The sequence below is a fragment of the Crassostrea angulata genome, unplaced genomic scaffold, assembly GCF_025612915.1.
Source record: "Crassostrea angulata isolate pt1a10 unplaced genomic scaffold, ASM2561291v2 HiC_scaffold_325, whole genome shotgun sequence".
In the NCBI taxonomy this organism is placed as follows: domain Eukaryota; kingdom Metazoa; phylum Mollusca; class Bivalvia; order Ostreida; family Ostreidae; genus Magallana; species Magallana angulata.
In genome coordinates this window covers 5686-19913 of record NW_026441878.1, presented here as the reverse complement: position 1 = coordinate 19913, position 14228 = coordinate 5686, and the positions used below count along the sequence as shown (strand labels likewise).

Below are 14228 nucleotides of genomic sequence, written 5' to 3'. Positions count from 1 at the left end.
CTGCAAATGTAATTTAATTTCAATTGAACCTCCCCCCAACGAAACCTTTATATTGTCCAAATGGATTGGGATACTTGTCCCGGATGCGCCATACACAACAGCTGGGTATCACACGTCTAATCCCTGCCCCAAGTCTGCCATGTTGCCAGACTATGAACTGCCTGTAGGCCGCAAATCTGTTTGCTCTATTAAGGTCTTCATCAGGGGGCATGACGAGCAACTCCTCCCTCAGCCTTCTTGCCACTGCAAGAACTGCCTCGTCCAGGACAATCAAGTAGAAGTCCTGCAGAAATAGGAATATGAATTCATATGACATATCCCTTGAGCTATTTTGTTATCTAAATTATATAACTACTCGTTAGTTTAAAAGTGATTAAATGAAGGTATAATACTGAAACTTAATCAAAGTGAATCTGATTTGTTAACTTGATTACATACAGGCAGTCTTGAGTAGCAGTTTGGTCTAGTTCTGCCACAACATCGTCTCTCTGCTTCCGTTGGCATTTCCCGGCAATATGTGCAGGTACACCAGGCCGGGGTAGGACCATCTGGTGGAGGATGATGTCCGCCATGCTGTCCGTCGTCCCTGTCCAAAACATCGAACACGAATTCAGGGTGTTGTGATGCGATATCGACAACAAGTCCCCTCAGGTCACAATCCGATAGACGAGAAATTCTATCCTGAAATGATTAAAAACAATTTTTGCATGTCAGCACATTTTTTCCAGAATGGAACATATTCGGTCACAAATTGTTGAAAAACAATATTCTTATATCCATGAATTTTCTTTTAATACATATGTCAGGATAACTTATTTAAAATATTAATATTTATACCTGCAACTGACGATTTCTCTTCTCTAAAGTAGCTGCTGCTACCTGAGCCCTGTTGGGTCCATCAGCAGCTCCCCTGCGTGGTTGACCTCTTCCTCTTGAAGCTCTCCTTGGTCCTCTGCCCCTCCCTCTTACACCCCTGAGGGTGTCACGACCCCGGCCCCTACCTCTACCTCTACCTCTACCTCTTCTAATTGTCTGGTCAGGATCAGCTGGCTCGCTGCTGTCAGAACTACCGGTATCATGTGGATACATTGAGCTTCTAGAGTCCTGAAATAACCACCAATACATGTTTGTCTTTGTTATATATAAAAAAAAGTAAGACGGGTGATAACTTGTATCTGATAAATCGATTTTTTCTGATTGATTTTTTTTTCATTTTACATTTTTGGTTGGTTATTACAGTGTTTAGTTGTATGTTTAATTGATCCCCCCCCCTAATTTTGAAGCAGAGAACCATCATTTCTGCTTTACAGATAAATTGGAATGTGCATATTTACAGGGGGTAAAATCTAAAGATATTTTACGTAAATTCTAACATGACACAGTCACCTGAAATTTTATTATAAACTTGCAAAGGTGGCTCAATATAACCAAAACAATTCAATCCCCTCTAGAAATAAAGTGTTAAAGGGAAGGATTTTCCCATCACACTTATATAAAAGAGGTAGAAGATTTCAATCTTTGGCTGTATATTGAACGACTTGTTGATAAAAAAAAAAACAGGTGTCCGTGATAATAAAAATAGGACGTCTATATGTTAACTGATGAAACAGAGACACTACACATCGAATATCATATTTATCAATTTTTCATACCCATTTTTTTCCGTATATAATAATCTAGTTTGTATTATAAGTATGAAACGCTCACAATTTATTATGATGTTTTATGTTGCAATTTTACTGGAATAAAAAAAATACCCCTTTGGGTACCCCATTCATGTTTCAATGTACAAAACATCGAACGGAAACAATTGTCATTGATCTATTACAATTTATTGATAGAAATGGATTAAATAATACTTTCTGGAAGGGATAGGCTTGCAATACACCTTCCACTATGTATGAATAATTTTATTATCACATAAGATTACTGTCATGTGCTTACCTCGTCATCCATTACGCTGCATCCGGGTATGTAAAACTCAGCTTCGGTAGACGTCGGAAAAACTTCCGATGCATAATTAACACGGTGAGTTCGGTCGAGTTTAATCAGTTAATTAATGATTAGGAGACTTTTTATAGACACAGTGATGCATTATTTAAGTATTTGATGTTATATCTTTGTTTTATGGTAACTTTCAGCAATATGAAAAGTACATCAAAATCTTAGACAATATGCCTTTAAAGCTGAACACCACTTGTAAATACAGTGCTGCTATCCTGAAAGTTGACAAGGATAGGATAGGATAGGATGCAGGATGCACGATACATGATAGAAATATAAAAGTTAAGTTCTATCCTATCCTATCCTATCCTATCCTGCATCCTGTAGCCAATCAGATTCGAGTATAAATTTCAGAGTTATTTTGCGAAACGAAAATTGGCTTAACAATGTATTTTCAATGTCAATTTAATACGTTTTACAAGTTAAACCATTAAAGAATAATTATTATATCAAGAACGCGCGCTAAAATGTCGGCGCTACATCTTTGTCAATTCGTACGCTAGTACGGAGTTTCTGCGAGAATTCGATGCAACATTTGACAACGTCAGAAATAGATTTCTGTATTTACTTCATTTAAAGTCTGCAAAGTAATAAAAGCTTGAATTTATAAACGACCAATTCGGCATTTTAAAAGATAAACATGTACGCAAGAAACAGACATTGCTTCACGTTTCATATAATTTCTTCGATGCCCAATAACAGGGACGCATATTAATTTCTGTCCGATATTAAACTGAACATTACGAATTAATAAATGTTAGCTAGCTATAAATGATTAAGAATTAATACTTTAAAAATAACCCCGAGTGGTTTAACTATAGACGATATAAACTTCCTAAACGAATTATTTATTTCCAGATCGTGTTTACATTTATCGCCAAACGAATCGCTCGAATAATGATAATTACGCTCAGTTATATGTGATAACAAAATAATTTGATAAAAATGTGACTAAGCAGTTCCTCTATAAGTGCATCGAAGTTATTTATCTGGGGGGGTTTTATGCATAAATATAATAAAATCAAAAATCGAATCGCTTACCTGTTTGTTTACGTTATTGTTTCCATCCCGCGTACGATTTAATTTTACCGTAGCACAGGTAAGTATAAGTTATCCCGCTCGAAGAATATTCGGTTTTAAGATTTAATTATTCATTTTGAGTACTACATGAAATGATAAAATCATTTAATTCTTAAATTTCGTTTCATTTAACTTGCATTCCTATATTTTGAAGGTATGGGATAGGATAGGATAGGATAGAGCTTATTTGCAGGATAGGATGCAGGATACAGGATATAGGATAGGATAGGATAGTTTTGTCAACTTTCACGATAGCAGCACTGTAGCACCCCTATAGCGAATGTGTTCGGAAGGTTTTCTTTATCGTTGCTAAGTATGTAGTAAATCCAGAGGTGCTCGAATGAAAGTTCACGAGACTTTGCCGAGATTTGTTTAGTTCCTGTGAAAATTTGAGCGGAAGTATAAGTGTTCGGATAATATTCTCAAAATACGTAAATACTGGTCGTTTTTCATATCACATCCTACTTTAATTTATGTGAAAACATGAAAAACTATTAAGATATATTTCTTATTTCATCATCTAGCAGTTATTTAAACTAAACGATATTCAGAAAAGAGTTATCGTTCGTGTTCAACCACTCTACACGTGGTTGAAAATGTAAACATTGGGTTGCTTGATAAAATCATCACCATGTTTGATGCTTTTGGTGTGCAATACCATGCTTTTTAAAAAAAAAAATTGGTGTGTGTTTTGTATAAAAACTTACTATATTGAGCCATTTTCAAGTAATATTCTGCATAGTTATCACTAGGTCAGGCGCAGATCGAAAATTAATCCTTAGGGTGGGTCGCTACTAAAGATGTTAATCAAAGTCACAGATTGAACGCTTGAATAATGTTATTCAGCTTATTGTGAAGAATTTGTCAGAAACTGTTAGTAAACAAATATTTTTTATACCCCCGCAAACGAAGTTTAGGGGGGTATATTGGTTTCACCCTGTCCGTCTGTCTGTCCGTCCGTCTGTCCGTCTGTCTGTAGACGCAACTTTGTCCCCCCTATAGAATTTTTTATTACTGCATGGAACAGTTTGAAAATTTGTACATATGTTGAACACCATCGGAAGATGTGCACCTGCAATTCTTTTTAAGATCAGACAAGATTTAATGATTTTATGACAGTTTTCATTTTCCTTATTCTATATATTGTACACTAATGTTGAAAAGTAAGGGAGGTAATCCTTACAGATTTTATTAATTAATTAATAGAAAACACTCTAAAATATATTTATATAAATACATCCAGATGGAGGTTTTTTGTCTTTATGTCTTAATTAATAAAAAAAATTATTTTTTATAAGTATTCTATCAACTGACAATGCAAAGTTTTTGTTTGTCAATGATAAATTCTTAGGAGCTAATAAGAACATCAAAGACAAGTGTGGCTGAATTCATTTGTCCCAAGGGAGTCATTATCTGAGCCATGGTTCAGATGGAGCATGTGTTTAGGGGAAATTGATAATCTGTAAAATGGGTGATGGTTTTGGGGCTATTTTAAAACTGTTTCATGTAAACCAAAAGTTCTATCATTATAAGGAAATAAATAATATCATTATTAATAAAGAAGTTAAACTATTTTTAGAGGCTGTTTAAATTTATTTGTCAAGTAAATTGATGAAGTGACCCTATTGGCATTAATTTAAATGAAATTCAAAATTACTGATATGATTGTAGTGTTTTTGCAATTTTAAAATTGTTTGTAATATTAAATTTTCTTTGTTACATATTTTTACATAGTATGGTAATTATGGTAATGTTTTGGGAGGTTATTAAATTTAACAAGCTCATCAAAGAAAATCATAGTCCTGTGGGATAAATTTTCTGATATGGAGTTCCATTGTGCCATAGGAGAAAATGAGGAAAATTTGAAACAACTTATTGCATCTGTCAAGACTCTTATTAGAAAAATATTGAAAGTTTTATCAACAGAAGAGCATTGCTTCGCTACCGGTATTTCCATTTACTGCAAAGGGAGGGGTTATTGTCTTTTTGTTGGTTTTTCTTTAAATCAATTAAATTAAAAAAAATATATCATCAGATACATACATTTGTAAATGTATTACTGTTATAGATATGTATTTACAGGGAAATTCTGACAATATTGATTTTATTTTTCTTCGTTAACTAATTTTTTTTTTTTTTACAATTCTAGAATTTTTTTTTGTATGTGTTCCAAACCTTTATTATTCAATTATTTGTCCCATTTGAATTATTTGTCCCATTTGAATTAGCCTTGCGGGGGTGTTAGTCCCATTAGGACAGTTCTAGTTTACATTCCTGTTCATAATGTACCATATGATGAAAATCGCATGAGTTGACCAGACTGTTTTTCCTCACAAAAACCTTGCTGCAAACTGTAGATCCAAGGTAGTTGAAGACAAAAACCGTACAACAGGCCCATTTACGATCTTACGGAAGATATTTTCTATCTTACAGAGAGAGAGAGAGAGAGAGAGAGAGAGAGAGAGAGAGAAAGAGAGAGAGAGTGAGAGAGAGAGAGAGAGCATGTGTGTTAATAATATTACTTAAATTAAAGTTTTATCACTGAACCATTGTTTCGCTGTAGATTTTTATAGTCGGTCTTTTTAGCGGGATTTTATCTTAGGAATCCACGTGCTTCGCCTGTCAATCAGTTTTAGTATAGCAGTACAGATCACGCCATGCGCCGCGAGCTACTTGGCTACTCTTACATAGCTAGAAGAAAATTTTCGAATGAAAACGTTTAAGTTTTTTCTTTTCTTAAATCCTTATTTTAAAAAGTGCTACTTATTGAAATTATTCAACAATCATTTCCTTCCAACTTCATGATTGTAACTTATGTACTGGCAATCATAACATGGTCTCTTTCCATTGCTGTTGTATTTTTTTGTTACTAGATAAATTCTTAATATATTTAACAAGTTTAACCATCAGTTGTTGATTTCGGGTACCATATTTTTTCGTGTCTTGTTTACAACAAGCATGTGAATAAAGGTAAATGGAATATAAGCAGGTAAGCCAGCATTTGTAAAACGTCAGCATGCATACAGTAAAGAGCGGACACTTGTCCAACAAAATGATAAATACATGTACGTATCACCATTAAAAGCTATTGACTTATTGTGTGTATCCAATTGTGTACATTATATAAATAGTGCCTGTATGGGAGGGTAACTGTTGAATTTGAGACCCCGAGACAACCATTGTCAACCGACGCGACGCGATTTTATTATTCTGAATGTCTTAATTTTAAAGAAAATTTTACTGCTTTTATAAAGAAGTGAAGTGAATTCTACGGCGTACCGTACAAGCATAATTTTACGCGCACGTAACAAATTTTAATGTTACCCGTTGCTAAGTGTGTTGCTAACGCTGAGGGTAATAGAACGGATTATGAACTGTGTCTTAACCAATCAGATTTCAGTATTTAACATAAAAGTATAATAAAATAATTTATCGTAAGAATTATCATATGGTACATGTATAGTTTAACTGAAAAACGAAACTAAAAGTCATATTTTGACTATACACGGGATATTATTTCAGGTAAGAGAAATGATGACGGGTTACATGTAGGTGTGATCTGTGTATACGAACAAGTGCAGAAAATCATAGAATCAATATTTAAATGAATAAAAAGACGTGTCGAAAAACATTAAAACAGTTTACTGTGGTTTCATCAATTTTTTAGAATATCAATTTTCGTTGATATCGTTTTTAAGTTTATCCTTGAAATCAAATATTCATTGAACTGCAATTTCTACTAATATTTTGTATTGATAGGGTCATTGGCCACGAATTTTCGTACCCTCAAACTGTGAATTTCACTTTTTCCATGAAAATTGATACCTTTGAATTTGCATTGTCTATTCACCAAGGGAATTACGGTTCGATCGGCAATAGTACGCAATAAAGAATGATCATATTAAGAATTATGAATACAAAAATAGAAAGATGCTTGTGAATATAACAACTAGCCGAAAATCAAGACAGCGAGAAAGGAAACTAAAGAAATAAGAAAAAGTCGGGGCAATATTCATAGCAATTTTAAATGGATTTGAAATATTTAATGACTTCAATACAAGTACATGTAAACAAGTAATAATCTTAAGATGCTTGTTAGAATTATCAACAGATCGCTGAATTACCAAACACACATGTATATCGGATTAAAGTCAAACAGTTCTTTTAATCTATTGTAATAATTGCAATTATCTAAAATTAAATACGAATAATAACAGATTTAATTATCAAAATAAAAACTACCCTCCACTTCCCGGCTTTTAATGATAACTTGTTTCATGTACCGTATCAAAAACATGAGAACAGATGCAAGTTCTGATTTTAATTAAGTTGAAATACATTTGTAATATATCATAAATAAAGAAAAAAGGCTGACATAATTACCACCTCGCTGAAGTCAATTGGGCAAAAACTGAACAAAATTATATTAAGAAAAATCAAAGCGTTCAGGCCACTCCTACCTCATTAATAAAGCGTGCAAACCGTTCACAAAGCATGCAGCTATTTTTAGCAAAGCGTACCGTGCAAGAAGCGAACTGTACCGTTCACAAAACAAAACGTACCACTCACAAAGTGAAATGTACTGTTCAAAAAGCGTATCGAACCGAACCGTGCAACTGGTGTAGTAGCACGTTTCAGGGTCTGTAACACTGTCACTAGCTCCATTAAACGAAGAAGTATGGTTTGTTTATACAAATGTAAAACTGTAAAATGGCGACTTGATCTGCACATGAATTTTAAAATCTGAGATAAATTAGCGTGTTTGAGAGAAAGTCAGCAGCAGGTAAAGCATCAGCATCAGTAAATATGTCTGATAAAGAGGTACATGTAATAACATTAATGTTTCTAAATACTAAGTTAGTTACAAAATAAGGTTAATCACAGATCAGTCCAAAATTAAACACGTTTGTGCCGTAAATTTCAAGTTTTGTGTACATGTTTGAAAACACATGCACACTTGTAAAAGTGTGTCATTAATTGGCTGAAATTCAATAAAATGCAATTTATGTAATAAATATTGTCAGTATCTGTTGTGAATTGTTTGGAATAACCTACAACAAAATAAATATTGCCTCAACTTAAATTAATATGTTAAAAATGATTGAATTTATCGATGAACAATGACATTTTATTTCATTAGGATAAACTCAAAACATATTAAATGAAACATACAAAATGATCAGTGTCTGAATAAAGTACATAAATTTTGACTCTACACTACAGTTGAACTTTGATATCTAGAACACTGGTATTTGGAATACAATGGATATATGTGGAAGTGATTTGTAAGTCCAAACCACTTGTTTTTAGTATTTTACCCTCAATTTCTTGAATACATTGATATCTCGAAGTTTTTAAACAGTCCCATCTAGTTTCAGATAACACATTTTGACTGTATATTCAATATAATTTCCACTTAGAACTGAAATATCATCAAAATTATCACTCAGTTTAGTCATTTCTCTTTTTAGCTCACCTGACCCAAAAGCTCAAGTGAGCTTTTCTTATGGCATTTTGTCCATTGCCCATCCGTCTGTCTGTCCATCTGTAAACTTTTCACATTTTGAACTTCTCTAAAACCACTTGGCCAATTTCAACCAAATTTGGCTCAAAGCAAAAAAAACCCTTGAAAATGCTAAAATAGGGGGTACATTTTTAGGTGACCTATTGCTATCTGTTTTCGACCGTCGTCCTGCGTCATTTGTCATGAGTTAACAATTTTACATTTTTAACTTCTCTTTAAAAACTGCAAAGCCAAATGTTACCATTTTTAGTGTGGAGCATCTCTATGGTAAGAGGAATCTAAATTGTGACAGTCATGGCTCTACCACCCCTGGGGCACCACAGGCAGGGCCAAATATGCAAAAATAAGCCAAATTTTCAAAAATCTTCTTCTCTGCTCCCACACATGTGAGGAAAAAAAGTGATTGCATACTTATGATGTCAATAAAGCCCTCTACCAAAATTGTGAAATTCATGGCCCCTGGGTCAGGGTTCAGGCTCTAGGATAGGGCCAATGTGGCCATATAATAAAAATGTATTAAGGACACACAAGATGTTTCTCAATTTTATTTAAATTTTTCTGATATATTATTCCTAATTTATTAACATTTCAACCTGTTAATTCCCAAAAATTCAGGGTACATTACCAGGCTATTTTCGGAGCTAGAATATTTAGAATATTCCTTATAATAGCATGCATAATGCATTTGAATGCTTAAAAATAAAGTCATAGTAAATATTTTCAATTGAACACATTATATCTATTAAATAAAAAAAGTATCATATAACATGAAAATATAATTATCATAATTATGGAATTATTTAGTGGAAATTTTCACATTGTGGAGATAGGAAATAAGAAAAAAAAATGGAAGATAGGTCATGTCTGACCTTAAATCTTAGAAAATATCTTATCTACTCCCATATATATTTATTAAAAACTAAAGCATGGTTATGATACCTATGAAGCCCTCTGCCAAAATTGTGAAATTCATAACTCCCGGGTCAGGAGTTCAGGCTCTAGGGTGGGGCCAATGTGGCCATAAAAATAAAAATAAAAAAGTATTAAATCTTAGAAAATTTCTGTCACATTATTCTCAGCAACTATTCATTGCAAATGCTTGAAATTTTAACACACTATTTGTTTAGGCATGCCATATGGTGGAATACATTTACATAATTTTTTTCTTATTACAGTCATCTGTATTACAGAATTATTTGAGGAAGGAAGATGGATGAGCACAGAAAGCATATAATTGAAATTACAGGACTCGTGTTTTACACACAATAAGAGGTGACCGTGAGTAAATGGTTCATGATAAAGTCAAATTTGCCTCATTTTGATATCTTATGCAAGGAAATAGCCAATCAAACTTAACTTAGTCGATTGTATTTTTATATATATATAGAGAGAATTTTAATTTCTTTCTTCTGTGTTGGCACCTTATTTTAGGCCTACAGTATTTAAATTTGGACTCATTTGCAAGTAAAATTATTACTTTAGTGGAATTGTCACACTGAATATAAGCTGTCGATCGGGTACTGTCAAATGTGACACTTTGTGAACTTTTTAACGATTAAAAACATTACTTATAGATAGAGTATTTAGCGACTGCTAATTGGATACAAATATTGCTTTTGTTCTAAATCAGATTACGCACTTATTTCCAGGCACGCAGCATTGTTTTTGAAAGGGGGGGGGGGGGGGAGAGAGACTGATCCAAAAAATCTTGACAAGCAATATGTAAATTTAAGAAAAATGGTCATTGCAAGAAAAAGTGGAGGAGGGTGGCCCCTCTGATGCTACGTGCTTGCTTTCATAAACAGTAAATTAAAAGTGGAGGATAAAAAACTTTTGAAGAAATTCATGATATACGGTAAAATTGAAATTAAAATTCAATTTTTATCAGTGACAAGACTTTCAGATGACCGATCTATTGCATAATTTCATATCTCTCTTTTTCTCTCGTTCTGCTTTATTCTACTAACTATTAATATCTATACTAATTATTTTAATTTCAATGTAAAAAGAAAAGAAGCTATTGATCCTTTTTTAGCTCACCTGTACTTGCAAAATTTCAACTACTTGTAATACATTTTGGATTTGATTTTGAATATGCCCTATTCACAGATTCAATTTTTTTTTGTACAAGTATGATATTTAATTCTATCAAGATTTTTAGGTCCCATAGTCAATTTTATACAGTCTTTAACAAGCATCTGGTTTTTTTGTTATGTTTAATTCAAAGTCAGTAGGCAACACTAAAGAGTTTCACTGGTTGTTTTTCAGTCCCCAACAGGAAAAGGAATGCACTTGGTAGGACTTTCTGCATAGTCCTTGGTATCAGCAGATGATGGAACCAACAGCAGTAGACATGGCCTGTTTCATCAGAGGTAAGTTTTTGGAGTAGTGTTTGTAACAGTTTTCATACTCGGTCCTGCATCTAAGCTTCAGGTCCAGGGCAAGTCTTATTTGCATGGATTCCATCATGGCTTTAGTTCATCATGTCTTTAATTCATAATGAGGTCACAAAATCTTACCAAAATCAATAGCATCAAAACGTACGATTTTTCAACGTTTTATACAACCATTCCCCATGACAAATTAAAATCTAGGCTTTTTATATCATCGTCAGTTTTTCTTCAATAGAAATGGAAGTCGTAAACATGCTTACCTTGTTATTGGAAATCTAAAAAAATATTTTGTTAAAAACCATTCTGATTGCACATACAAGTACTTTGAACTTGACATTAAAAAGATGCTTGAGTTTCTGATAGACAACATCTACCGGTATTTAGTTTTTGGAAATCAAGTCTTCCAACAATCTGTTGGAATTCCCATGGGTACCAATTGTGTCTCAATGTTAGCAGACCTATTTTTGTATTCTTATGAAGCATACTTTATTCAAAAACTTGTATGTGAAAAAAATAAAGACTCTCTGTGGCCGTCAAGATGGGTTCAAAGTTTAACATAGAAATATATATGGAAAATGTTTTTAAAAAATTTCTCAAGAAATACAATGTTTGTGGGATTGCTATGCAAGGATCCCCAAATAGTGTAGATTCAAAACTGTTACAAATAGCATGTGCTACGAAATAGAATGTTACAAGGAACTGTTGTTGTTCAGGTGAGCGATATGGCCCATGGGCCTCTTGTTTAATAATTCTTTTAGAATTTAGAAAGTTTATGGGATTGAACAATCCCAGAATATTAAAAATGATTTCATTAGCTCTGTAATTGTAATGCACATGAATATACATTGCAAAAGTCACACTGCAGTTTCTTAGGGTTTTTTTGTTAATGTTGTTATGTTTTGCCTTATTTTCTTTATGTCTTTTTTGTTCGCATCAGTGATGATTTGGCCTAGTTTGTTGCAGGTCTGTTGAATTTTGGTGGCTGATGCTGGTTTGATTTTTGCGCCATGAAGCATACCATCTGTTGTAAGGCTTGTACCCAAGTCACTGACAGCCATAGCCACATTAAGCTGCGTGGCTATTTGTCCACTTTCAGATCAACTCACTTCCTCATACAGGTTTTCTGAAGTAGAGGCACTTCTTACATCAAATGGAAAGGATCCGTGTCAGGCCTCACTTTCCATCCTAACACTGATTCCAGTCAAGTGAACCATCATAGTCCCGGAATTTCTGTGAGTGCTCTTTGAATTCATGTTTCCTTAGTTTACATTTTTTCTTGAGTACTTTGAAAAATTTGTGATTTGGACACTTCTTCCATCTAGGAATCTACTGTCTGGACTTCACTCGGCCCAGATTGGAAAATCATCATCTCACTGTTTTCTTACTCTGCATCGCTAACTGTGAATATTCCTTCCTTGTGTTGCTGTACAATGTCCTGAAACTCTTCTTTACTTACTTTACTTAAAGGACATAGACACTGGACTGGGCTGCGGATCCCTGTACTTTTCTGGCCCTTGGTTTGAGAAATGCTTCCTTTTTTGTACTGATGTTGATGCAGCCACTTTTGTCTTTGATGACTGATTGAAAAGCCTCATCAACCCCCCTCCCTCCCCCCCCCCCCCCCCCAATTGATGAAGAACAGCTTTAACTGGATCACTAGCCATTAACCAGTGACCACTGTTATTAAAACTTAAAGACACATTATTGAAGTCGCTTCTGGCACCACTTGCAATCTCTGACTTTGTTATAGAATTAGAAATATCCTTTTTTTTACCAATTAACTATCCTATTTAAGTAAGTTTCCTGTTTCCTAGTTAATTAATGTCAATTAATTAGAGTTGAATTTCTTTTAGGCACATACAATACACATAAACTGTAACAGTTCAGGTTTCATTTCATTCCAAGATTTTTTCTCAACAACTCGCTGGTTAAATACTGAGTTTTGAAATTATGTACTATAGATTAATTTTAACAGAAACATCCTCAAGAATTCATAAATCTCTTGAAAAGACTTATCTCCTACTTTTAATCCCTTTGGGTCAAAGGTAGATTTTCATAGCATAGCATTTATAACTACTAGACATCACTTTTAGTTGTCTTAAAGGTCTTATGCAAGGAAATAGCCAATCAGACTGAACTTAGTCAATTGAATTTCAATATACATAAGGACAATTACTTTTCTTTCTTTTTTTGGTACCTTTTTTAGGCCTACATTATTAATTTTGGACTCATTTGCTAGGAAAATTACATGTATGAATTTAGTGGAATTGTCACACTGAATTAAATGGAACTATTTTTTAGATGCGCATGTTACAACTTCCTGGATGATGCCAGGCCTGTTTGTCAACATGTAAAACCCATGTGTACTTGAGGAAAGGTATGTTTACTGTCAATTATCTCTTAAGGAAGCTGCATAAGGCATTATTTTAAATTTTAAAAAGATACCGGTAATCATATTTGAAAAAAAATGTACTTGTGTCTTTACTAACACACTTTCATTTCCTGTAAAGTTCTTAAATAAAAATAAATCTAGAATGAATTTACATTCAGAGTCAATACCGGCATCATTTATTTGTGTGGTTCTACATGGTTGTATCTTTTGCAGGAAAAGCAATTTGAAATCCCACCATGAAATATTGACATGATGGAAACAACTGGACAAACATTTATTCTAATTGTTCGTTGGCTGAACGAAAATTCAGACCGGAGCCATAATACTAGATATTGATATTAACGTTTATTGAAAATGTGTTTGATTTTGCCTCTTTCAGAGAACCTCTATTTTACATGAAATATTGCTTAGAGATGACGTATCAATAAAGTAAAATCACAGTCAAATTCTTTGTCATGTTTTCATATGTGATATTGTACATATATAAATTTATCAATGAATTTTATCCATTTTACATAAAAATGCACAACAATTTTGTCCTCAGAATTTGTTGTATTTTACTTGACTTATAAAAGGTTATCACTTGTCTTGAAAGTTTACTATCATATGCTCTGACACCTTAACTCAGGGATCAACTTAGCTATTCTGATCACCTGTTGTCCGTCATTCATCCATTTGGCTGCCCATCACACATTTTCTCACAATTTCTACTTGTTTTCTAGAAGGAATTCTAAATTTCGAAAATAAAGCCTTTTACAAAACGGTAAAATGGATTCCACATTGTTAATATAGTGACCCCTAGCCTATAATGGGGCCCCAAGAGGGATTCAAAGTT

The 14228-nt window shown here is 33.5% G+C and overlaps 1 protein-coding gene and 1 long non-coding RNA gene across 9 annotated transcripts in view; one reads left to right on the top strand and one right to left on the bottom strand.

Moving 5' to 3' along the window:
- Positions 1–13914, top strand: part of LOC128170131 (uncharacterized) — a 44773-nt gene extending 30859 nt beyond the window's left edge. The window contains exons 3-7 of one of the 8 annotated variants that reach the window (XR_008241684.1): positions 9799–9880; positions 10877–10980; positions 11965–12233; positions 13303–13378; positions 13607–13914. This is a non-coding gene — a long non-coding RNA (uncharacterized LOC128170131). Of the gene's footprint in view, positions 1–9783; positions 9887–10876; positions 10981–11964; positions 12234–13302; positions 13379–13606 lie in introns of all 8 variants that reach the window. The other 7 variants (XR_008241683.1, XR_008241686.1, XR_008241680.1 and 4 more) reach the window with 7 other exon arrangements.
- On the bottom strand, positions 7–1125 carry LOC128170130 (uncharacterized). The gene is made up of 3 exons (XM_052836082.1): positions 838–1125; positions 439–681; positions 7–283 (listed from the first exon to the last, which is right to left on the bottom strand). The coding sequence occupies exons 1-3, from the start codon at positions 1123–1125 to the stop codon at positions 20–22; spliced, it is 795 nt and encodes a 264-aa protein (XP_052692042.1). The 3' UTR covers positions 7–19.
- Positions 13915–14228: the final 314 nt, after the last annotated feature.